This window comes from Dermacentor silvarum, chromosome 7, assembly GCF_013339745.2.
Source record: "Dermacentor silvarum isolate Dsil-2018 chromosome 7, BIME_Dsil_1.4, whole genome shotgun sequence".
Taxonomy (NCBI): domain Eukaryota; kingdom Metazoa; phylum Arthropoda; class Arachnida; order Ixodida; family Ixodidae; genus Dermacentor; species Dermacentor silvarum.
The window spans coordinates 82,179,263-82,203,011 of NC_051160.1; the positions used below are offsets into that span (position 1 = coordinate 82,179,263).

General features: G+C 43.6%; 1 protein-coding gene and 1 long non-coding RNA gene across 5 annotated transcripts; both read right to left on the reverse strand.

The window, feature by feature from the left end:
• Positions 1-232: 232 nt before the first annotated feature.
• LOC125946834 (uncharacterized) lies at positions 233-10,135 on the reverse strand. The gene is made up of 3 exons (XR_007467912.1): positions 9,849-10,135; positions 4,308-4,490; positions 233-386 (listed from the first exon to the last, which is right to left on the reverse strand). It is a non-coding gene; the product is annotated as an uncharacterized LOC125946834 (long non-coding RNA).
• A 6,585-nt stretch (positions 10,136-16,720) lies between these two features.
• On the reverse strand, positions 16,721-23,300 carry LOC119458252 (U24-ctenitoxin-Pn1a). Of its 4 annotated transcripts, none has more exons than XM_037720078.2 (5): positions 23,158-23,300; positions 22,350-22,399; positions 19,861-19,891; positions 17,891-18,145; positions 16,721-17,155 (listed from the first exon to the last, which is right to left on the reverse strand). In XM_037720078.2, the coding sequence occupies exons 2-5, from the start codon at positions 22,377-22,379 to the stop codon at positions 16,842-16,844; spliced, it is 630 nt and encodes a 209-aa protein (XP_037576006.1). In that variant the 5' UTR covers positions 22,380-22,399; positions 23,158-23,300; the 3' UTR covers positions 16,721-16,841. The 4 variants fall into 4 exon arrangements, with proteins under 4 accessions (XP_037576006.1, XP_049526877.1, XP_049526878.1 ...); XM_049670920.1 differs by having other exon boundaries at positions 22,350-22,396; positions 23,158-23,274; XM_049670921.1 differs by having other exon boundaries at positions 22,350-22,419; positions 23,153-23,273.
• Positions 23,301-23,749: the final 449 nt, after the last annotated feature.

Consider the following 23,749-nt stretch of genomic DNA (forward strand, 5'->3'; position numbering starts at 1 on the left):
TAATGCATCTGATATTTACCAGAAGTGGTTTTTCTGTTGCCTTCTCCTGTATAAAATGTTCTTTCGCTAACCAAAGCTTCCGTCTAATTCACGAGGACGACTGCAGGATAGCGCGTATTCAAAGCAGCAATCGAGGTTTCTGCAACAAAAAAAGAACAACCTGTGCTATCTACATGGCGTTTGTGTCGAAAAAAATACCTTTCCAGTCTAACGTCAATGACATGGGCCAAATAGCGAATGCCATTTATTCCAGCTGGAATGGTAATCAGCACCTAAATGTTGCACACAGTCATGAAGCTGTGCCTACACTCTCATCCTCTTGATTGGTTAATTTTATTTATAGAGGTACGGATCCTGTCCCGGTGCCCGTTGGGCACATCTTTGAGCTGAAAAGTAAGAATACGAAATGATTAGGTAGAGGATAGCGCTGTAGAACATTTTAATCTAGAATCCTGAAAAAGGCTGGCTTTACTTTAAACACTTTGTGATCTGTATGTAGGAAATAAACGTATTTTTGTTAAGGTTGTTTTCAATTATCTTCTTTAGGACACTTGCTGAAATGATAGATTTGAAGATGAGCAGTAGTTACGTCATGTTTGCGTAGCTAAAGTCTGAAAACATGCAACCATCAAGGCACATTCATTCCGAAACCCTATACAATACACTCTTCTGTCACGCTAATACCGTTTCGAACACGCCGAGGAGAATTTTGGAAAAGTGTTAAACCGATCACTAAAAAGTGCAGAGGCGAACAAGCCAACTATCAGTAGAGCTGGTACAGAGCAACTGAACCAGCGCCTATATTTAGCTCTTGACTAAGCATGTGAGCGAGAACTTTCACTCATTTTAGAACTGCTGCTTCAGGCTTGGGAATTCACCTGATAGATACTCTTGGCAGTAAAATGTCATACAGCTTTACATGCCGCCTGGATTGACTCCTCTATTTTAGCGATTTTCTTAACCTAAATAAAAAAGCTTTATACAAAAAATTCTGCATCACACCTCGGGCATGGCGGAAGATTATGTAGGAGTAGAAACTCCCGTCAGCGCGGGCGCATGCAGTGGCGGCGCCTTGCGGCGCGTCACGCAAACAGCAGCAGCAGCAAAAAAAAAGAAAAAAGAAAGCAGAATCCCGGCGGGCTGCTCAGGCACGTTCTCTTTGGCGAAGGCCGTGTCTCCCGCTCAAAGTAGACGCCAAGCAGAAAAACGGTCGTTAGCTTCAGCGTGCCCGCCGTAACGTTGTTTTTATGGGCCTTTAAGTCAAACAGCAACTGTTCTTGTTGGTGTTTGTTTGAGGGCCGTAATACTAACAGCGCTCAAACGTGCAGTTTACCCTTGTTCCGAATTTGCTAGCCTAAGATGGGGACGCAGGTGGGACGCGTGAGTGCCCTCAGTAAAACTTGTGAGGCGCGCGGCGAACGGGAGCAACACACGTCACGGGTTGCCTTAGCAACCAAGACGGCGATAAGTTCTTTCTCGGCCGACAGGTGCCGCCAGCATGATAGTGGCTCTGTGGGCTTGTGACATTTACTGGTCGCCGCAACTAGCGGAGTGTTCACTCCTAAAGATTTCTTGCTCCGTGCCCTCGGGTAACATAGCACTACCTTGGGGTGCCTTGTGGTAATGATGGGGCGCCTGGACCATGAAGTAGGTATAATTTGGAATTAGTAAATTTAGGGTTAAAAGAACCTTCTTGTCATTTTCGACGACGCTATATGTAACAAGAATTTTCTATTTATTAGGCATTCTTGCAGCAGGCAGTCATAATGCAAGGAAGTGTCTATTCAATGAATTTATGCACATTTAGTCCACTATAGAATATGAATTAGTCACGAATCTGTGGTGTTATATAGTTAAAATAACCCATTGCCGCCATTGAGAGTACTAATTGAACTGTAATTACTTATGAATACTATAACATCGTCAGAAATACATACGTGGCTAAATGAAACTAAGAGATATCACAATTTTGGCGATAAATAATTAGGAGAGGTGTCGTAATTTTTGTAATAACTGTATTAGCATACGGTCATTTTACCATCAAGCAAGAAATGCCTTTATTTCTTCAATATTCGTTTATTGCTGATTATTTATGTGCCATTTATTCACGGCTCCAACCAGCAAGTTAATTTCCAATGTTCAGCATGCGGAGAAATTACTGGGAACCGCGTATAAAGAAACGTATACGCCTTCTGTGGTCTGTTTTGCTGGCAATAACGTACGGCCACCCAACATTTAAAACATTCACAGGGTCTCTTACGTTAGCCCTAAGACGACTTGAAGGTGGAATCCAGAGTACCGATGCATTAAAGACGGACACATGGCGTACTTTGTTTCAAATTCTCTTTTTTTCACATTCTTTGTTTTTACATTCTTATAATTTTTTTCGTATGTGTTACTTCCATGTTTTTCATTCCCATTCGACTTGTTGCCCCCTTCCGCTAGGCGGTGACGTCGGAAACCATGACTGCACAACTCGTTCTCGCTCCTTTGCTTGGCGAGTTTCATTCCGTGCTCCTCTAGCTTCCTCTGGCGTTCATACTTCTTAGGTCTACCGCAGGTCATACTAGGCCCTGGTGTAGCATCAGACATGGCGCGCTACTTTGTAGATGTCCGCATCACACATTGATTTTGAAGCAACTGGTGCCGAAAGCAGTCGGCGCTACATAGAAGTCTACCAGTCGACGTACAATTTCCCCTTCCGGCGTGTCCAATGACGCACGCCTAATGACGTGCCCAATGACGCTCGCACTAGGCCACATCCTTTAGTGAGCCAGATGGCTGTGACGTGGCGTGCGCAATCAAATTTTATGTGAGTTTTTACAGCGGACATTTCACCCGTTATTTTGATTCTTGGCCTGTTGCGGTTGTAATTTCTTCGTTGATGCAAAGACGCCGATGTAAAGAACCTGGGCTCGTGCTCCAGCGAGTGGCAAGGCGCATCGTCACCAAACGCGAACTAGCTCTTTGAGGCGCACGTGCGGTTTTGCGGGAACTTGGGGCTGTCTGGTGGTTTATATGGCATGGTGAAACGGTCGGTTAAGGCTAGGCCTCCCCTCTCCCCCCGCCCTCTGGCCCATATGGTGGTTACGGGAAAGGCGGATGCAGCGTGACTGGGTGCTCGAGGCACTTGACGTGGATTCACGGGCTTTGTTCACGCTCGGAAAAACACTATTATGTACCGCGTATTGAGCAACAGAAAGTTGTATCGGGAGTTTTTCATGTTGTTCTAAAATTTTCTCATTGACACTTTTCATGTAATTTCATAAGATGGTTATTTAATTTAAAATCTCGAAGTATCTCCAAGCGATGGCCAACAGCATTCCCTTGATTCTCTCCAGTAAGGTGGCATTGGGATATTTTTTAAATCTTGGCGCATAATAGTTAGGATACCCTGTTTTTTGCTACCTAGTGCCGAAGATGTGCTGGTTCACGGCTCTATTCCTTACGGATGTACGCAATAAAACGAGAAGCGCTGCCTGAATATCATCACTCTAAAAAATATACCCCTACAACCCCATAATTCATTCAACAAGAGCTTTCTCTAATGTTTTGGCTGTTTGTTTACATTATGAATCGTCGCTGATGGTTTCTGTACATTTTTTTGTGGGTACAGAGTTTTCCTTTCTTTTTTCTTGATAGAACGAACCACACGCGACCTAGATTGCTTTATTGGCTGTTATAGGTCACATCTCGACACTTCTCACAACTGTCTCAGTACATGGGGTAGAACATTTCAAGTAAATAAATTTGTAAATTAAATTTATGCAAATATATGATTATCGAAGCCGATTGACATACGGTGAGTGCCTTTCGGGTAAAACGTTTTATTCTTGATTATTGCAGCATATATTTGTGACCACCAGAGTAATCCTGAATAGGATTAATATAGATGGTTTCCTATAGATACGATTATAGCGGAAGTGCCCGATTTGACTCGATACATGTTAATTAATGTACTGCATTTTCATATAATAATATTTATAATAATAACTACAAAAACAATAAATTAACATTAGGAATAATAAAATAGAATATTATAATAGTGATTTATTCAGCATTCAACTTTATTATTCTAATTAAATAAATAGTGGTCGTCGTGTCACTTTTCGAAATTAGTCTATAGTGTTGCGATACTCAGCAATTTTTCTATGTAACACTAATTCTGTGTCGATGAGAATGTCCTCGTACATTGCGCGCTACAACGTTAACACAAGAGATTTGCCGAACAAAATAAACAAAACAACGCATCCTGCATTTATAATATTTAAACATTTTGGCTGGGTGTGATTCGGAATCGTACTCACCCATGCACGTTTGCTTGCAACTTTGACAGTCTTGAAATCTGTTTCTGTTTCCCCCACATCCGCCGTAGAGAAACGGTCTACACATCTCTGTGACAGTGTCGTAGAACCACATCCACTGAAATTTCCATATCTTGCAGTCTCCAACATCGAACGGCATCGAGCATATCGGATCGAGCATTTCCGCTGCACAAAAGCAGGAGAAGGCTTATTTGATGATAAAGCTGCAGCTCGCCGGTTTCTTTTCAGCTAAGGCGACAGCCGAGAGACGCCTTCTTGAACGGCACGATTTAGGGAAAGCTCTAAACTGCCTCCTACAGCACGTTTTAATGACGCATCTTTTATTATGTCAGAATAACACTGCTACTACGCAGCTTGAGATGGATACAAAGTTATGGGAGCGACAATTGATTAAGTTTTCATCTCTTCGAAGAATACATATGGGCCCTTTTTAGCGATGGAGATGGACTAGCCTTTCTCATAAATTTTAGAGAGTGAGCTCGTTTGTTTATACTTATTCTGGGCACATTAATGTAAAAAAAGTAGACAACGCAACAACAACAGGAGCAGTGGTTAACTTGGAACTGAAATACTTGTTGAGAAACGTCGCCCACCTATACACACATGAAGTATGCATACATGTTCTCTAGATTAAGTGTAACCATTCTCCGTAGCCATGAAAAACTAGAAAATGTCGCACTTTCACCCGAAAGGTAAATCATTGCTGGCGATAGGAATGTATTAGACAAAGCACGAATGAGGGCTCTTAGATTTATCTGCAGTAGTTATTGCAGATAAAAATCAGTTACTAACTAACCAAGCTTTGTGTCACAGGCAAACATGAACGGGTCTCATTCGATGACCGCGATCAACCACGTCACAACACGGTTGTGATAAAGTACATGCTTGTCTAGCGCGTGCTTGTCTCAAAGTGAATGTTGCGTGCTTCCTGGGCGCTTGAGTTCGCAGTGGACATGAAGCCAACAGCTTTCTCTGCCTGGCGTTTTCTTCTCGTCAGGCTGGCTTCGGGGTGCGCGCCGCGCCTACTACTTGAACTCGAGACCACACGGCCGCGCCGATGGCAACGGCGAAAACACGCCTGGAGCGTCCATATATATGGTCGATATCGCAAAAAACACAATATACCTGGTTTCGTTTTGCAACAAAACTAGGTGAGTGCTACAAGAACAATGAATATTATCACATGCATGTGCAAGTAACACGTAGGTAAATATAGTCCCAATCTGCAGTACTAGTGCGGTTAGAGTAATTCTTGCTGATTTCGAACATCCTGCACGTGACACTTGCACTTGGGGCGGTAGCTTACTCGATCAGTGGACGACGGATCTAACACGGGTTGGCGTGAAACACCGCTAAATGAGATGCCGGTTCTTGCAGCTGACTAACCAGAAATGTAAACCTACAATATAAGTTTACTCTAACCCTCACGTTATCAAGGCTGATCGCCATCTGGGTGCTTAGGGGGTCGATAAATATTTAAAGAAACTCTCTGGTGACCGCGTGCTTTTTTAAACGTCTACGAGCGTTTCAATCGACGGAAAACTAGAGCTCCCGCGAGAAAGGACAAGCTAAAGATTGGGAACTGCTTATGGTTCCATGTTTGCGTCTATAAACCCTTTCAACTAATACTTAGCGTTCAGTTAGTTGGCGCGTAATTTGCAATCTTTTGTAATTTTGAGAAATTGGAAAAAATGTAAATACGCATAAAACCCACACCACATGATCCGGTTGTGCTGCATTGCCCCTTTAAAACATTTCAGTCTCTCTATGTCCCCGGTGGTCTCGCCCCATTGCATGAATAAAATTCAGCTTCATAAGCGTTGGTGGGTGTGTTCATGAGTGATCTATCATCAAAGAAAAAGAGCGCGTTATGGCGTTAGCAGCATGAATTTGCACCTATTCAAGCCAGAGACATGTCGAGCCGTCTGTGTGTTACCTTAGGCTTGGCATTCATCTTTCGATATCGAGAAGCAATCTGAATAGGCGCACCAAGATAAAGCCCCGACTTTGCAGCCGAGAGGTGACAGAAAACAAGTTGAGTCATGTCTGTTTTCCGTGATGAGTGGGTACTCCGCGCCTCAATACGAATGCTATTTGCTTCCATTATCATTTTTATTATGAGCATGAATGAATACTATAGCTTCAAAATATTTGTTTGGTGGACTGATTGATAATTGTCTCCCAGATCGGGAAAACCTTATTCATTTCCTTTCATAGCCATGATTCTTACACGTCAGCAAGTTCCAAAATAAAGGTGTTAGTTTACACTCTCCTTCTAAAGCGAAATACTTAGGTAATTCATGGAAAGGGTAAGAGAATGAATGCTCCGTACTGCGCATGCATACTCCTGTCTGAATCCCTCACCTTAATAACATTTCTAATGCGTTGGAATTTATTCGAAACCGGGCAATGAGATAAACCTGACAACTGCGCCTATAACTGCTGCATCACTGAGATCAAACATAAAATCAATGGCCGTATCCTGTCACTTAGCCACAAACGAAAGTTTTTGCGTGCTTCATTTAGTCATTTCACCGCCTGATCATGCGTACACCCACATCAGCCATCAATATGCTTATTATTTCCCTTACGCCCAGACATCAGCGCTCCTATCGTCATTTATCTCCAAACATCAAGGGTCTGCAATGACTTGCCCCCTGCACCGTAGTCATCTCCAACTCACATCGATTCAAGGCTTTACTGTCTAAAAAGTCCACTTCAGTGCGCCTTTATTATGGCCAGCTTATAATAAAGCGGCACTAATTAGAGCAGATGAGGTGCAAGTTGGAATAACGCAAAACAGGGGGAATTGGAGATCGTAGGCCGAGGCCTTCATCCTGCAGTGGACATAAATATAGGCTGATAATGATGATGATTATGGGCAGTTGAAGCATCTTAAACAAATAAACTGATAAAAGGTACTGAAAGTTCACAAGAATAAGCTATAGAGGGCGCGATTAAGAAGAAATGGTTAGTCGTTTGGTTTGAAGCATGCAGCATTGGCACCGCTATGTCAAGCCTTGACATAGCTTTCGTTCCATTGTGTTACATAAATGTAGATGGACTAGCCGTCAAACTTTTCTGGGTGATGAACGATGCAAACTTCGCTAGGCATGGACATTGTGAATATTTAAGTGCCGACGAACAGTTTATCTCCTCCCCGTATTTGGGCGTTCTTTCGTAGTGCCAATAACCTGCCGGCCTGATTCAATGTATTTTGACGTTCTGGTAGGTTACCTTTTTGGTCGCTAGGGGGTCTACAGACTCTGTTCGCCTAGGTTAGTTTGATAAATGTTTAATATTACTGGTACCACTCGCTGTAGCCGTGCCCGTTGCGAAAGCGTGGCAATCATTGCATTGAGTCTTCCAGTTCTGAAGATGATTTGCTTCTGCATGAAAGTACTCACAGTAATAAGGGGGGTGGAGTTTGTGTCCTATAAACACATCCGGTGGCTCTGATGTCACCGATGACGACGACAAGTCAAATACGGCGCGGCAATGAACAAAGTACGGAACTTTCCGCAAGCGTCTTGGCAAGTGGTGAATTGACTGCCCCCATGCCATATATGTTACGAATCCTCAACAAACTTTCCTATTTAGATGTGCAATAAAAAATGCTGTTTGAACCCACTTTTCGATGCATTCCTAGACGAACACTTGCAGCGTTAATTCAAATATACATTTGTTTATGTGTAGTAAGACTGAAGGTAGTCAGATGCACAAGTCACAACTTATGTTTTTTTAACCAGTGCTTGCAAAAATGCTTCCCACAAACGGCTGCTCGCTCCTGGGTAATTCGCGTTAACGATTCTTTCCTCAAGAGTAGCCTTTCACCACATAGCGATGTCGTAAAAAGAAAAAAAGAACATTACGACTTTATTGTGTCTGAGGGCGTGCTTCGTATTGCAAAAATATCCTCAGCAGAATTCAGGCACCATTGCTTATAACACCCGCTTTTCAGTGACGTCGGACTTTCAAATGTTCGTAAAAAGCTTCGAACTATTGCTAAATTAACGAAGGGGAATTACGGGGATGTGATAACACGCGGAATATTATATCGCTGAAACTCGCTATATAAGCAGGTTATTGAAGTATTGGTGTTTGGCGAGTGTTCAGTTTTTTTTTTGTGCAATCCGTTATATGCAGTTACAGTGAAAAAAAAAAGAAAACCAATCTCGCTCATTGCAGCGTTATTGACCTGCTGGAAACAGGGGATGCTGAAGACGAGAAAACTTCAGGCAGATGCAGCCCTGGTATAAGGCACATCTTCATGGCCTGCACTGTGACTATGTGGATTCATTCATATATAGTATGATACCGCAAAATGTTGAGTATTACACTATCTTGTAAAACGTGGAATGAGTTATTACCAAATAAAGGTATCTAAAGTGAATCCACCTATTAAATTTTCTAAGAACTGAAAAAATGTTTTCTCATTAAGCGCTGCTATAATTCGGTGGTGTATCCAGACTTAACATCAAAACGTGTGCTATAATGCGTGATGAAATTCCTCAAACTTTGGAAAATAACTTCTTAAAACACTTGACCGTGAAATGCCGCACAGACATGTTTAAACGATGTTGAATAAAGATTTACTATTAAATGGATCAATGTAACACAATTCTAATATTTCTCTCCTAAAGTCATTATTATTTTGAACAATACCTTAGATATGTGAAAATCAAGGCAAGAACTGAAACAGCTGTTGTTTAATGTGTACATTCGACTCACATAGACGACTACATCAATACCACATTAAAGACGTAATCACACAGGTAACGCCTAAAATATTTTCAACACAATCCTTCCTGTGTTTGTTGGAATTCAGGTAATTTCATTCTACAATTCTGACACTAATTTCAAATCTATTTTACTTAAACACAAGAACGTGGATTAAAGAGCGAGCTACTGGAAGTTGAATGAAAATATTGTGTTGAGCCGATTGCACTATTTATCTAAATTTTTGCCTGAATGCATCTAAAACGTGCAGTGCAATTTGTTTTATTACAGTAACAAAATACCGTAAATAATAGCCCTATTTAAAGTTCAAGCAGGAATAAGCGCCTTCGGTTTGCGCCTACTTCCATATAATGTGCTTGGTTTGTATTTCAAAGGAGGAAGGCTAAACAAAGGTCCGACGAATTTAGTACAGAGGTCCCCCTTGTGTGTCAATTAATTTAGGTGATGTACTTTTATAATGAAGAACTTACGCTCTGGTGCCCACTTTGATCAGCATCGTTTCTTCAAAGTTATTCCCAACAAATAGTCATAAGTTCAATGCGTCGACCAGTACAGTATTTGTTTTAAAAATACGCGAAATCGATTACTTTAGCCTCATTACCAGTATTCAGTATTCGTGTTGTATTGCACGACAGGAAATTTAAACTACATTATACAAATTATCAGGCTGGAGTGCGTCAGCTCAGGGCGACCTCTCAACCGTTCCTCTAAATAAATTATCTCCCTCTCTGCAAGCGACACTGGAATCAACAAATGCATCATAGTTCATTTGACAAGGCTTACATGGCACGTAAAACAGAGTCAGCACTAGAACGATGGCGTGAGCTTGCTGTTTCATAGTCGTCCCAGCATTTTGCAACAGAGGAAACCGGGTGGAACGTTGCGGTGCGCTTTCCGCTTGGAATTAGAGGGCTACCTTACTCTAATCGCTGCAGTATTGACGTAAAATATGAATCCCAAACGTTCTGTGTTTACAAAAACCTAACCAACATATAGAGGTGCCAGAGCCTTAGTTCCGGAAAACTGTTGCTCGTGTATAATATTGCCTCCAGCATCTAAGCACAAGGCCCATTTCTGCGAAAGCACATAAACTTAGTTTCCTATTTGAGTCCAATTTCCGGAACGAAAGCGTATGCGAAACGTTTTATGGCTAGAGGCAGGGTATTCAGACAATTTAAAACACACGCCACTCTGATAATTTCCTATGAAGCCCAAAAAATCTTTCGTGATCACGTTTTCTTGCATATCTGATGCTTGGCTTCTCGCCGGCCAAAAGCGGTACGTGTACATGAAATGTTTGCGCGCCGCAGCTGCAATTTCAATGAAACAGGCATCGCAGCATTCGAAGGTCAAATGGCTATACCTTTCAACTGTGTTCCTTTATTTCACTTTACAGAATTGTAACTTAACGCTTTTTATTTCTTAAGCCTCCTTGTAATTTTTCACCTCCCTTCACTATTTTATGCGAGGCGTGTGAAGTGCCTGTACCGTCGATTGGACGTAGGAGTTTTCGTGGTGACTCCACCATTCACGGAGTCTGCTGCTGTCTTTCCTGGCAGTTGCCACCGACAAACGTATTAAGCCACAAACAAAACATAGGGTTGTTGACGCCACTTACTTTTCCCAAGGGCTGGGGCTGGGGTGCCGCGTCGTGCCAGTGGCATCTGCTTCCCTGGTCCTTGCTCTTACGGTGCGGGAGGCTCCAATGAGCGGCTCCAGTGCAGCGTTATTTTCTTTTCCGTCTTCAAAGTTTTTGAAGTTCCATTTAAGAACACATACAACGCATTTTACCCGCTACCAAAGATGTTTGAAAATGAAATAAATATGGTTACCTAATACTCCCGCGGGAGGCGTTTCAATAAGATAGCAAAGCTATTGGTCATTGAACACAGTTCAAATAGCGTACGGAAATGAGTGTTTCACAAAAAGACGGGTTTTCAATGCTTTTCTTTGCCTATCCTCTTTGGAACAAAATGAACCAAAATGGAACAGCCGCGGTGGGATTTGGGACACCACGGAGGAGCACGTGTGAAGCTATCCTTTTGCCTGATGCCACGTTTCCTGCTTTTTGCCCTGTTTTTCGGAAGCTCGCAACGTTCCTCGGTTTCAAGATTTAGCAAGCTTGATACTTTCACTTTCAAATGACTCATGTCAATCTGACATGTTCATGAGTGGGCAATGTACAGAAGAACATTAGCGCTCCGTAGATAATAGACACCATGATGTAGGTTACATTGTTGAAAAATGTGGTGGCCTTTTGGTTTTCTTGAAATGCTACGTCCAAAAGGAATATGCCAAAGACCATCCCGAACATATAACCACCGGTGACCATGTTCAACTTCCCTTGGAAAAAGTGTCCATTTCATTCATAGGAAGTACTCGAGAAAGATCCAGCAAAAGTGATTATAGCCGCCCCCTTACTCCGCAAACGTGTGTTAATACGGCTTCGCACGCACCCTAACCATAGGTCATCCTAATATGATGGGCGGTCATATATTCTGCCGTTTATCGAGATTCAATTGCATAAGTTGCTGCAAAATACGTTAATTGAAAACCTGATGTCCGCAGAGAACATTCGCGAGAATACACATTTCGGAAGTGTGCGACCACAGATTTTCGATAAATCCCGTGAGAGCCGTGAATGTTCAAAACAGCTTTCTATGAGCGGGTGGCAAACACAATGAATGGAAGTTCGACAGATAACGCATAGTTTAGGTGTGACCATTTCTTGTGTGTTATCTAAAAAATGCCACCAGTCTTCAGTATTGGTTTACGATTGCGAACCGGGGTTAAATGGCAAGCAAGCTTTGCAACAACCTTCAATGAGATTCAGTTGAACGATGGGAACATTCCATTTATTACCGCTCCAAGTCTGTTGACTTGCATATTGCATATAATAATAATATTGCATATAACAGCCATTATATCGGCAAACACGGCAGTGCTTACACAAATACAGAAAGGGCAGGTATTATTCTTGTCACAGGCTCCGTGAGAACTTCAACTATCATCCCAGAGATTTATCCTGCAGCCATTGAAACAGTATAACAATAGGCCTGTCGCGTGCTCGTGTAAAACTCAGGTAGTATGGTGGGAAACTGCGCTACGTGCTCAAAACCAGAAAAATTTTTCTGAAATCCGGCAACTCGTAAACTTCTGGCCTTATCTGCACATGTGGCTCGATGGCGTTAGCGTTCGCTTCATCTTACACACTGCCGTAGTGGTTTCCACACTATAAATACATGGCTAGCAGAATTGCACACTGCTTTGATGCCCCTTCCGAGTGGACTATAAAATCGCACATCTTTATATTATTGACAGCAATAGCACAATGAGAAACAAAACCCATATTTCCGTGTTACATGATGTTTTTAAATATTGGTGTTTTTATTTATGCTACTTGGTACTGTATATTGGTATTCTACAGAAATATATCAAGACAATAAGGCTGAATCTTGGGCAAGATGGTTTACTAGGACGTTCTGGTGGGCTAGTTTGTTCACAGCTTTTAGACGTTTATATAACTGCGCGAAAAAACGAGGACACTCGAAAGAAACGCACACGACACCACTGCGCTCGTGGTGTCGTGTGTGTTTCTTTTGTGCGTGCTCCTTTTTTCGCACAGTTATATGAACGTCTAACAAGATGGTTTACACTCATGGTGAAAAGCATCCGCCTATTTCCTTTGTCCGTTCTATTGATATTGCGCTGATTTTCATGATTATCGAAAAATTCGAGCAAGGAGGACACAGCCAGAGCTAAAACTTGAAAGTCGACATATTATGAAGATAGAACTGAGCGCTGTAATAGAGAGCATACGTTCTTTTTGGTGTCTTATCCTAGCACTCACTGTTATTTCTCTTTCGCTCCAAAACCATCCAAAAATAATTTCAAGCAGACAAACAGGCGTCATCAGTATCCACTAATATGCCCTCTAATTGTATAACTGTTCTCTCTGAACAAGTCTGCCGTTGGAGCTTTTATTAGCCGCGAGGGCGGCCGGCGCGGCGTGCCGTCACCCGTACATTTATTGAGCAAGGCAAAGCGGTGACCAGACCAGCCGAGAGCGAGAGGCGTTTCACTCGTGACTCGAGCTCCGCGTGATGCACTGCGCAGTGATGGCTGATGATGACGCACGATGAAGAAAATGCTTCATATTGCTACCCCCCCCCCCCCCTCGGCAGAGATGAAACCGAAATGAATACGTGGCGTATGTACAGAGTGTGTAATGATGTCTAGGTGTAGCCTTGGGCAATTCAAATAGGAAGCGTGAAGGGCATCGGTTACATCGACAAAAGCTCCGGCGGGCGGTCTGGAAGCGGCGTAGGGACGAGTCTCTCCCACGAGACCTCGGTCGGAAGTGTACCGAGTCACATGAGCGGGCTCGACGGGCAAACTGCACATGGAAGTTGTTATGAGTGGGCGAAGATGCTTCCGTGCGGGTGACGTGAGCGATTCAGCATGACGCGACAGACAGAGCAACGCCAGGAAACACCAGGAGTATATGACTCGATCTAGCAGCCACGCCAGACTTGCACTTTAACGCTAATGTTTTGTGGGCACAGCGGGACTTCGACGAGGGAATGTATTTTGGCCGGACGGGTGTCAAGGAGGACTGTGTATTTTACCACTTGCTCCGTGAACTCATTCAGTTTGAGGATGGTGTCGAGTGGGCCAACCATCATTTGGTCCGGAACGGTGGAATTGGCGGGTACGGCCACGGAAGTTTTTTCGAAGCGGGCTCCTCGGCGGAAGCCACGTTCTCCCTGATCACCATTGTAAGAAGGCCGACGCGACGGCGGTCGACGAGGCGTGCCTTCGTCCTTACTTTTATTTGGGAAGCTGAAGCGGCGAGCGGATCTGCGACTGAGGTGACTAGCCTGGCCGAGAGTGACAAGCGCGTTCAACTCATTAGTGAGTGTGCGAGTGAGTGAATAAATTTTTTGGGGTCAAGCAAAACGCGATAAAACGCGCACCTGGCTAATCCCACGACAGGACCGACAGGTCTAGCCTGCCGGCCCGATCACGGGCGCGCTGGACGGCCAGGATTTGGTCTTCAAAGACGGCACTTCGCAGTAGCGCGTCCCAATCTTCCTTGGTGAACTTCAGGCCCAGCGACCCGCACTCCCAGAGCATGTGAGCCAAAGTAGCAGCCTCTCCACAGGCCGCGCAAGAACAATTCGGGTAAATGTCAGGATATATGCTGTTAAGGGAAACCGGATTTGGGTAGGAGTAAGTTTGCAGGTGTCTTAGCGTGACCGCCTGCGGCCTGCTTAGCTTAGATTGAGGCGGACGGGAAGACCTATTTCGCTAAGTAAAAGAGTTTGGTAGCTTCATTGTGCGTGATAGGAGCGTCCCTGTGTCCGGGGGGAGTATCGTCTGATCCGAGGGCAGTGCAGTCGGTAAAGCCACGCGCAGCCCTCGTGGACAGACTCGTTGAGGTTCAGAGGAATCCCTTTGACCGCCCCGACGTGGGCAGGGAACCAAAGGATGGAGTGTGTGGAGCTGTCGCCGTGTTTGGCGCATTTCAGAATTGGGAATATCTGCTGGGCTACCTGGCCTTTCGGGAATGCCCTGACGGCCACTTCTGCATCGCTATACACCCTGTCTCTCCGACCGTCTTGCATGGCGAGTGCAATGGCCACTTGCTCGGCCACCTCGGCACTCGTGACTCGAGCTCCGCGAAATACACGGCGCAATGATGCCTCATGAGGATGTGCGATGAAGAAGACACTACACAAACCTTAGGGATACAGCTTACGTCATTGCATCGTCATTCAGAACATTTTGCCTACGAAATGACTTAAGCAAATTATCGTTGATTCCATCTGCAGACTTTCAGCATCTCGGTTTTTGCTGGAATAATCAGTGGCGTCTTTCTGCGCAGTTGAAGTTACATGCTCCCGATTACGCAGTCGCAACCCGGAATTCAATTTTTATTTACGTAGAGCTGGACTGACGATATCCCCTCTGTGCCACAATTGTAAGGAAATTGTAAACAATAGACCACTAATTTTTATCATGCCAACGTTGTTCAAACCGGAGAAAGATATTACTCGAAGCTCCACTCTGCAAAATTGGATTAGGAATAAGTACACCTGTATCGTAATCATTTGGTGCCTCTACCCTAGGCTATTGTCACAGAGATGTTTGTTGGGCTGTGTTTGATTTTTTTAACTGAAAGAAGATGATTACCCTGCTAATTATTGTAAATTTATTCTACCTATCATATCACATATTCATTTCACAGAAATTCGTTTCTCCAAATTTTTTAGTAACATTGCATTTATTCTCACCTTGATTGTAACCTCACCTAAAATTCGCTCTTCAGTTAGTCTGACTGCTCGCTGACTGCTCGCTGGTACTAGTCTAGTTACTCCAAAATCTTCTTGGTTTTGGTTTTTTCTTTCTTTTACTTTGGGTTTCTCATTTTCAAAAATAATTTTTTAGCTACCTACTGCCACCCGATTCTTGGCCTATCCCCCTCAGTGGGTACGAAGAGCCTTGATAGAGGTTCATCATCATCACCCTCATCATCATGTGTACTGTGGTACTCAGTATGAGCTACGAGGCGCAAGCGCATACCAAGTGGTCGTGCGTTGGAGCTCATGCGGAGCGCAATAGTAAATTTGATTTGCTTAACATCACGTACTTGTACCACATTCCCGGCTTGATATTGCATCTGGCTGCCTCGTATGCATCTGCTTTCATAAGAAAGTGAGTAACGTTGCCTAGTGGACCTAGCCAAGTGACGTTGAGTTTACTCGCGTCTATTGTGGACCGATTAAATTTGTTTCACTCAGTCACGTGCCGAAGTTCCTCATCCTCTGTTTCTGTTTTAAACCAATAAAAGAATGTTTCGTGCTTGTAATTCAGTGCTGACCGAACACATTTAGCGGGAAACCTCGTAAATTCTGTAACCCAACACATTTTTTTTATGTTGCCGGCAGGCAACATTCGTCAATAAAGGGTGAAGAAGCAATTTCAAAGCACGATTAAAAGTCGGCTATGTTGTTTGCCTAATACCTACGCGTATGAAACTACACGAGCAAAACGAGTTATAGATCTTGACAGCTGCGCACAGAATGACGAAAGTGGAGTCATGGGAGTTCGCAATGAATGCGCATTTTATGTTTAAAAAACGAGTTCTTTTTTTTTTCAGGAAGTCGGTCATTTCATCCATCAAACTGTTGCCTTACAAAAATTACCTCTGCTTTCAGTACGTCGATAATTTACTCTTCATTTTAATTATTCTTTGTATCTGTGCAACATGTTTTAAAGCAATGTGAAAAATTTAGGTAACTTTTATTACGACAGATATCGTTTCACTTGCTCTAATATCGCCCCTTTCAAATGTTACATGTTAGCTTGGGAACTTTACTAACAATAGATCGTTAGTACCGCCAAGGACTAGGCTCTTGACAAACCTGCTACTATCAGGTAAAGCGTGATGCTTACATGTCTGGAGCTGTTGACGTACGCATTCCTATTTCGATATATAAATAGTTGCAGCTTCCATTTTTAATACAACCATCTACCCCAAATTTATGGCAAAACGTATGTCATTCACATGAACGCCGTATAGGTATAGGGAATGATTGACGCATTTACGATAAAATGCTTACTAGTTGACCAGCGAAGAATGAGACAGAAAGTACCAGTTTCTTTGGTTTATTACGAGCACCAGACGTTATTGGAGCACAGAATACCGTGTGGCAGTAATGAGCTGTTCCTTTTTTCGTTTGCGAAAGTTGTGCCGTAACTCGTTAAAGTGCTTCAGTTGTGGCCCGAATGAGATGAGTCTCCGGTGTGGTGACCCGAGCTTCCCTGGTGAGACGAACCAGAGCGGCCTTGGTGGCTGGAGGTGCCATGGTGGGAAGAGCCGCTGTGAGAGTCACCGTGACCGTGGTGCGTTCCGCCGACTCCGCAAGAGATAGCGGACAGGTTGCTAGAACAGCCGCCAGGCTGCCTCTCACCCTCCTGTCGGCCGGAGTCCGTATCCACGCACCAGTGCGAGTCGACGTCGCACTGCAGCGCGTTGTATTCTCCCGAGGTGACATTGCATAGTGGCTCAGGTCCCTTCTGAGAACCTGTGAAGATGGCAGTGCTCTTTAGACGCCATGCTTAAGGAGGTGAACTTCGAGTCCTGTCCTTGAGTTTCCATCTAATGAACTTCCTTTATCGCCTTGGTAATTATATATGTAATTATTTGTTTATGACATACTTCCGGCTACCTTTGGCACCCGTGGCGCAGTAGTTAAGTGTATAATAACAGAAAAACTATGTATATGTAAAATTTATGCTGACATGAAAGAGCACACATTATAAAGTAAGAATTTCAGTCCAAGAAGATCTCCTTCATATTTTCTTAGTTCCCATGGTTGTCGTTCATTGTTAGAGTAGAAAACAGCATGATAAAATTTTTGAGTATGAACCACGGAAAGCCTTGTTCAAATTGTAATTGCCGCTGTCCTGGCAAAGAATTTCTACAGTACTGACAGAAAATACCACTGCAGGCACTTAACCTTCTGTTGCATCTAGCTTGCCGTCATTAGAGCACAACTAATATCGTTATAGCAGACGCGATACGTGTGGTACGTCTTGCTGCTACTTTCAGTATTACTGCGCTCTCTCAAAGAAAACTGTGTCTTCCCTAGAAGACGCTATGCATGTGATAGAATTTTCTTCGTCGCGGAATAAAGAGCTTTTGCTGTCAAAATGTTAGCGCGTAACCTGTTGTTTAATCCCTACCGAACAAAAATGTTTGTATTACAACTCGGAGTAATGTAATTAAATTATTAAATGCCACCAATGTGTTTTCTTACTTGATCTCTGCTGCCATTCGTGGTGGTCCCTAATGCAGTTGCATGACTTCAGGCTCCTCGAAGGGCCCTTGATCTGGCCGAACTCGTTGTCGTAGCATGCACAGAAGGGCCGTCCTCTGACAGCTTCGCCGAAACACTGAATTGCTTTGTAGTTGCCTTGTTCGTCGCATTCCGGGACCAGGAGGCCAGTCAGGTTCCTTGTGGCGCGCTGCTCGTTGCGGCGACGACGTTGGCAGTCTGTCTCGCCTGTCGAAGCTGCGTGACATCAAAAATGCAACATACTCATGCAACAAATGAAATTGAGTTTACGGTTACTTCCAACGTAGCATACACGCACGGAGATAAATACACGTAGCACACAGACACATTTTTAATGCGAGCTGTAGCCTAAATATACAACCTAATAAAATATTAGTTTCAGCAATGATTTCTTCGGGGTGGATATGCACGACGGAGGGTGTTTCGTGCATAAAATAACGTGGATCCGTACAACAGAATCAATTTGCGCACAAAAAGCCACGGACCATTTCCTAGTGGCCCAATTCACGATAGGTCTCATTACGCTCGTCTGCGAAGTGAACCTGTGGTTCGTTGTATGAAACGAAAGCAAGTTACATAGTAGCGGAAACACCTTCAATGCATCATTAACATATGCTACCTGCATGTAGTGTACAACGATCATGTCGTGATGACATTTTCTTTCCGTTATATTGAACAATGCAGGAACAAACTCGGAAGAAGGGAGAATCGGTGCGCTTCTGCATCACTTTTTCTACCTGCTTAAGATCACGCGAGATACGTAGTCGAGCTCAAAGGCGAGCTAATTTTTACAAGAAATGATGGGTTAACAATATCTGAACCTAAAAATACATAATTGTCGTTTATATCACTGTTCAATTTTTTTCAGATTCTTCTCTTGCTTCTGTAATTTAAATATATACAAGCAGCATAGTGCACACGCTACCTAAAAATTCAGGTTGCTAAAACGCAAGTTCAAATTAGTGGCTCCATTCTTGAGATTGTGTACCATGCCTAGGTGAACAGTTAAACTATCAATAGTATTTTTAAAGTACTCAAATTGTAGTTGCGTTTTCTTCGTGCTTTTTGGTACCTTGTCAATTCGGTATAGCAGGTGAAAAGTGTGCCATGCTGCTACTGAAAGCGCCTTCTTATTGCCGTAGCAATTATATGGACGCTCCAAGCGGATTTCTTCCGTCGGCTTCGTTGTTGGTGTCGTCGTCACCGTGAGGTTCCGTGTAAAGCCCTAGGGCGATAAAATCGTTGCCGCGCGCCGTATGCTGTATGTGCGAGGGAAAGCGCGCGAGGGACGCGCACTTTCACGGAGAACGGATGCACAGGGGAGAACAAACGCGAAGTCTTCCGTCACGCGGAAGGCCGTGGAGATATGGGAGGGAAGGGCTGGCGATTTTGTGCTGCGGCACCAACTTCGTATGTTGCAAACGGGCACAAACGGAACGTACGCGAAAGGTGGAAAGCGGGAAGGTAACGTGGGAGGCACGGGGTGCGGCTTCCACTCTGCGAGCAAATGCGTACTTGTACTTAGCGTGGCTGTAGGCGGTCGCGCGTAACGCATCTTGAAAGCGATCCGCACATGGCTCCTACCATTGTATGCGCTGTGCCTTTCACCGCCCAGTTTCCGTTGAAGCGATAGACCGCAAGTACCTTCGCTCGCTGCGGCCGCGCTCGCTCACGCCAACGTTTTGACAGCAGTTGTAAGCGGTCATCGAGTGTGATCTATTTAGGTTTGCTTGCGCGCGCTGACACCATGGTTAATTCGGTTAGTAAGCGAATGTGTCCAAGTTTAAAAAGCCAATAAATCTACTATCTTTACTCCGCATAGCTCTGTACTAATTTGCTATCGCAATTGATGCTGCGCCTTTCGGGCGAAACTGCGTCTCTTTTATCTCCGAATCACTAATACAAGTTTAGTATTCTCAAAAAGTACTTACCACAGAATGCGTATCCAACAAATGCGAAAATCTGTAAAAAAGGAATACAAAACAAAGCGTAATTATGCAATAAATACCCAGCTTCGTTATCTGGTAAATAAAACCAAATATTCATTATATTAGTTTATTTCCATATCAATTCTTTTTAACACTAACTGCAATAGTCACAGCGACCAAGGCAGTGCTCCATACTTCAATTATTGTCACTTGTTGTCCTATGTGTAACTTAATGCAACATAAACAACAGCTAAATGCATGATGTTTAACAAATTTTGTGTTTCTCTCTAGCACCAAAAAATATATTTACTACACTCTTAGGGATATAAGCATTCCTTATCTACACTGATTATAATTCAAATGCTAAGCGTGATTTGCTCTTTCAGAACCATTTTCGGGATATACAATAGCTATTAGAAATTTGGACTGCACGGTTTCGGAACAATACTGGATTACCGCTGAAGCAGTGACCGCTGATTGTTATACGAACAGTATCATCATCATTCATGAACTCTTAAAGGCGCCTTTCGCGGCAATACATGAGGGGGCGGGGGCAAAAACAGAAATACAGAGTAGTCATGATAACAACAGTGGTATGGATGGTAAAGGCAATAAAAATAAATAATAATACAGCAGTGTGGATATGTGTCGTTAACTGCACGAATTATTTATAAAAAGCATCTGTCTCTTTCGTACAACAGGCTTTCAGGTATATGGCATTTAAATGAGCATTACCATGAAAGATTATAATTCAGCGCATCTTGACAAGAGACCCGCAGCGGCCTTCGACGACGAACGCGTCTCGCAACAGTCAGCCGAGGCGGCCGAGAAACGCGACACAGTGCCACCACTAACCGCAGCCATGTAAATTTTCAGACAACACAAAGCTCTCGCGAGATGGAACGGGCGTGTCGAAGGCCAGTTGGCATTAGCCCACGAACGCTCCGTGCTGTATATTTCGTCGCGCGATAGCAAGGGCTTTTAGAAGAACAAGTGAAAGCACAAAAAACGGTAGGTGACCCTAGCGCCTCGGCGTTAATTCTAAATAATTATAATTGTTCCAGACACTTGAGTAACTCAACTTGTAACTTAACTTATGCTCTGATTAAACCCATGAATCTTGTACTGTACTATTGTTTTTCTATTTCTTCTGATTTATTTTGAATTTTGTCCTCGGTCGTCGCAGGAGATGAACCGGAAGTGGTGTGCAAGAAACAAGAGTGTCACTCGATGCTCGTTCCATTAAAAAACGGACGTAAGAGCTAATGCTATTGGCTAGAAATTGGACGACGGAGTAAAGCTGTTCATTGTGCTTGATCATCATTTTTCATCAGTTCATCATTTGCTTGATCCCGTATATTTGTTGCAATGAGGATATTTAGGTACTGCTTTTGTTTCCTTGCGTGATTCCGCAGAGACCAGCGGTTTAATTCACGAAGCCTTTCGTTCTTAACTGTTGTTTGCCACTGACGGAGTCTATTCGATAGTAATCTGTCCGGCGTCAGAATTAGCTGAAATTTTCTTCCACGAACTCTGGCGCCGGGATCATTCAGCTAGCAGGCAAATCATGCGCAATTTTTGCGCTTGTGGCTTCAAACATGCTTTTGACGTTAATAAAGATGCTTTATTTTCTTAAATTCCGAAGAATTCTTATATTTAACGCCCACTCGCTCAGTTCTCGCTAATTGCGAAGGCAATTAGGCTTGCGTGCATGTCGCAGCCGTTACGAGGTGTATCACCGAAAACAACTGCCGTGATGGCTTAGAGGCTATGGCGTTGCGCTATTAAGTACAAGGTCCCGGAGAAAATTACCGGCCGCGGCGGCCGCATTATCGACAAGGGTGAAATGCAAAAACGTCCGTGTGCTGTGCATTCGGCGTTAGTTAAAGATTCCCTGGTGGTTAAAATTATTCTGGAGTCCTCCACTACGACGTGCCTCATAGGTAGATCGTTTTCACCGCAGGTAAAATACCTGAATTTATTTTAAAGCTTTGTACGAATAACACGAAGCTTTAGAGCGAGAGCTCTACTACTCCAGGTACAAGCCCACAAAACGCCTTGTTCTGTAAATCTGACGTTCAAGCTCAGCCAAGGTCAAACGGGGACTTTCGCATCAGAAGTCGTGTCGAAACGTTCATTAGCAAATTGCGCGGGCAATAGATTTCTCAATACCAGAGGGCTTTGAGGGCCACTATATGTACTATCATTGGAAGTTGAATACATTTTTTTCTGCAGCTAGCAGGTTCATAGTGCTGGCAAAAAAGTTCAGTAACCACCGGCTATATATCATGTACTGCTTAATACTGAATGTCTGAACCCTTGAATCGCACTTGAAAAAATTTGCCGCCCGTCAAGCGGATTTGATTACACGAAGAGCTTTCAGTTGGTTGAGTGAGAATTTTTTTTCAATTTCCCATGTGGGATTGAAATAAATTATTGCTAATTCACAGTAAGATTGGCCAATAAAGGAATACAATAGGAAGAACACTCACCGCAAGAGCGAGAAAGCCCGTCCGATTCATTGTTGACACTTTGCGTACTGCTGAAATTGAGAACAGTTGTGTGCATTGAAAAAATATAGATAAACTCATTTTTGTTATAAATCACGGTGAAAGTTTATTAGAGCAACTTTTTATAATATCTAAGAGTAGTTGCTTTACGTACCTAAACGAAAATAAACACTATATCATTGTCCCTATTGAGTTACGTGCTTAACTTCCACCGTCTGATTCTTGAGAGGACTTGAACAACGCACAGTGCAACTCAAAACTGAACATTGAGAACATATTGTCATATGGCCTTGTCAAACCATGCAAAGAATAGTTAGTTTTCAGAAAATTTTAGGAGCTGAAGAACCATGCAAATATAATTAGGGAAACGGTAAGATTCGTTGATGAAAAGAATGCATGAAAATATGTTTCTTTCATTACGCTGGTGCAACTACGTACACCGCCAGAGCTTCGCTGAGCATTTCGCGTTGTCGATACATCCTCATTAAGAACCATCGTCAAGTATAATGTAGATGTCTCTCTCGGTGACTCTTCCTTGCTTGCATCAATAAGTGTCATATCTCGGTCGGTCACTTATCGTTTTATAGTTGCGCTTTAGCCATAACAATGGAGTACTAAACAATCTCAATTCCCCACTCTCTTGAATATAATCAACTGCCTCACGCTGTCTGAAATAAAGAGCCGTGCATAAATAGGAGGAACAAAAGCTTCCTTTTTTCACTGTCGCGCTCGCGATCAGACAGTCTTCGTAAGCCGCATATGCCGAAAGAAAAAAAAACGGTAAGCTTACGTTTTGTCCGAGTTAATCCGTGTTGCCACCCAACGTCTTCTCCAAGAGGTCTGCTTCTGGCATCACGGTCCAATGCGGCCCGCTTATGAAGGACGAGCCGGGAATTGCCCGCAGCGTGTCGTCACGCACCACGAGACGCTGGTCTCCTTCCTCTCAAACAGAAGAAGAAAGGACGCCGCGCCAGCAGATCGGGTATACTGCGCTCTCCGTCTTAGCCACGACCGGAAAAAGGGGGCGAGCTATCATCTTTGAGGCAGACAAGGACGAAAGGCAGAAACACTCAAACGCATCCCTCCCCCTCTCTCCCATTTCTCATCTTCTCTATTTTCTTCGGGCATGTCACTGCGCAGGGCTGGATTAAGGAGGGGGCGATGGGGCCCTTAGGGGCACTCCCGCTCCATTTTCAACGGTTCGCAGAGCACGCGGGTGAGAACGGGTCGCTTTCTTTTGCCATCAGATGCGGCGATAACGGTTTCGAGAAGGAAGCGGTAGCATCCGCTGCAAAAAAAAAAAAAAAACAGGACATTTTGGTTATATTTTGCTTGCCGTTATTTTCTTTTCAAGGCTAAGGTTGCGTAGAACAGCGGCGGAC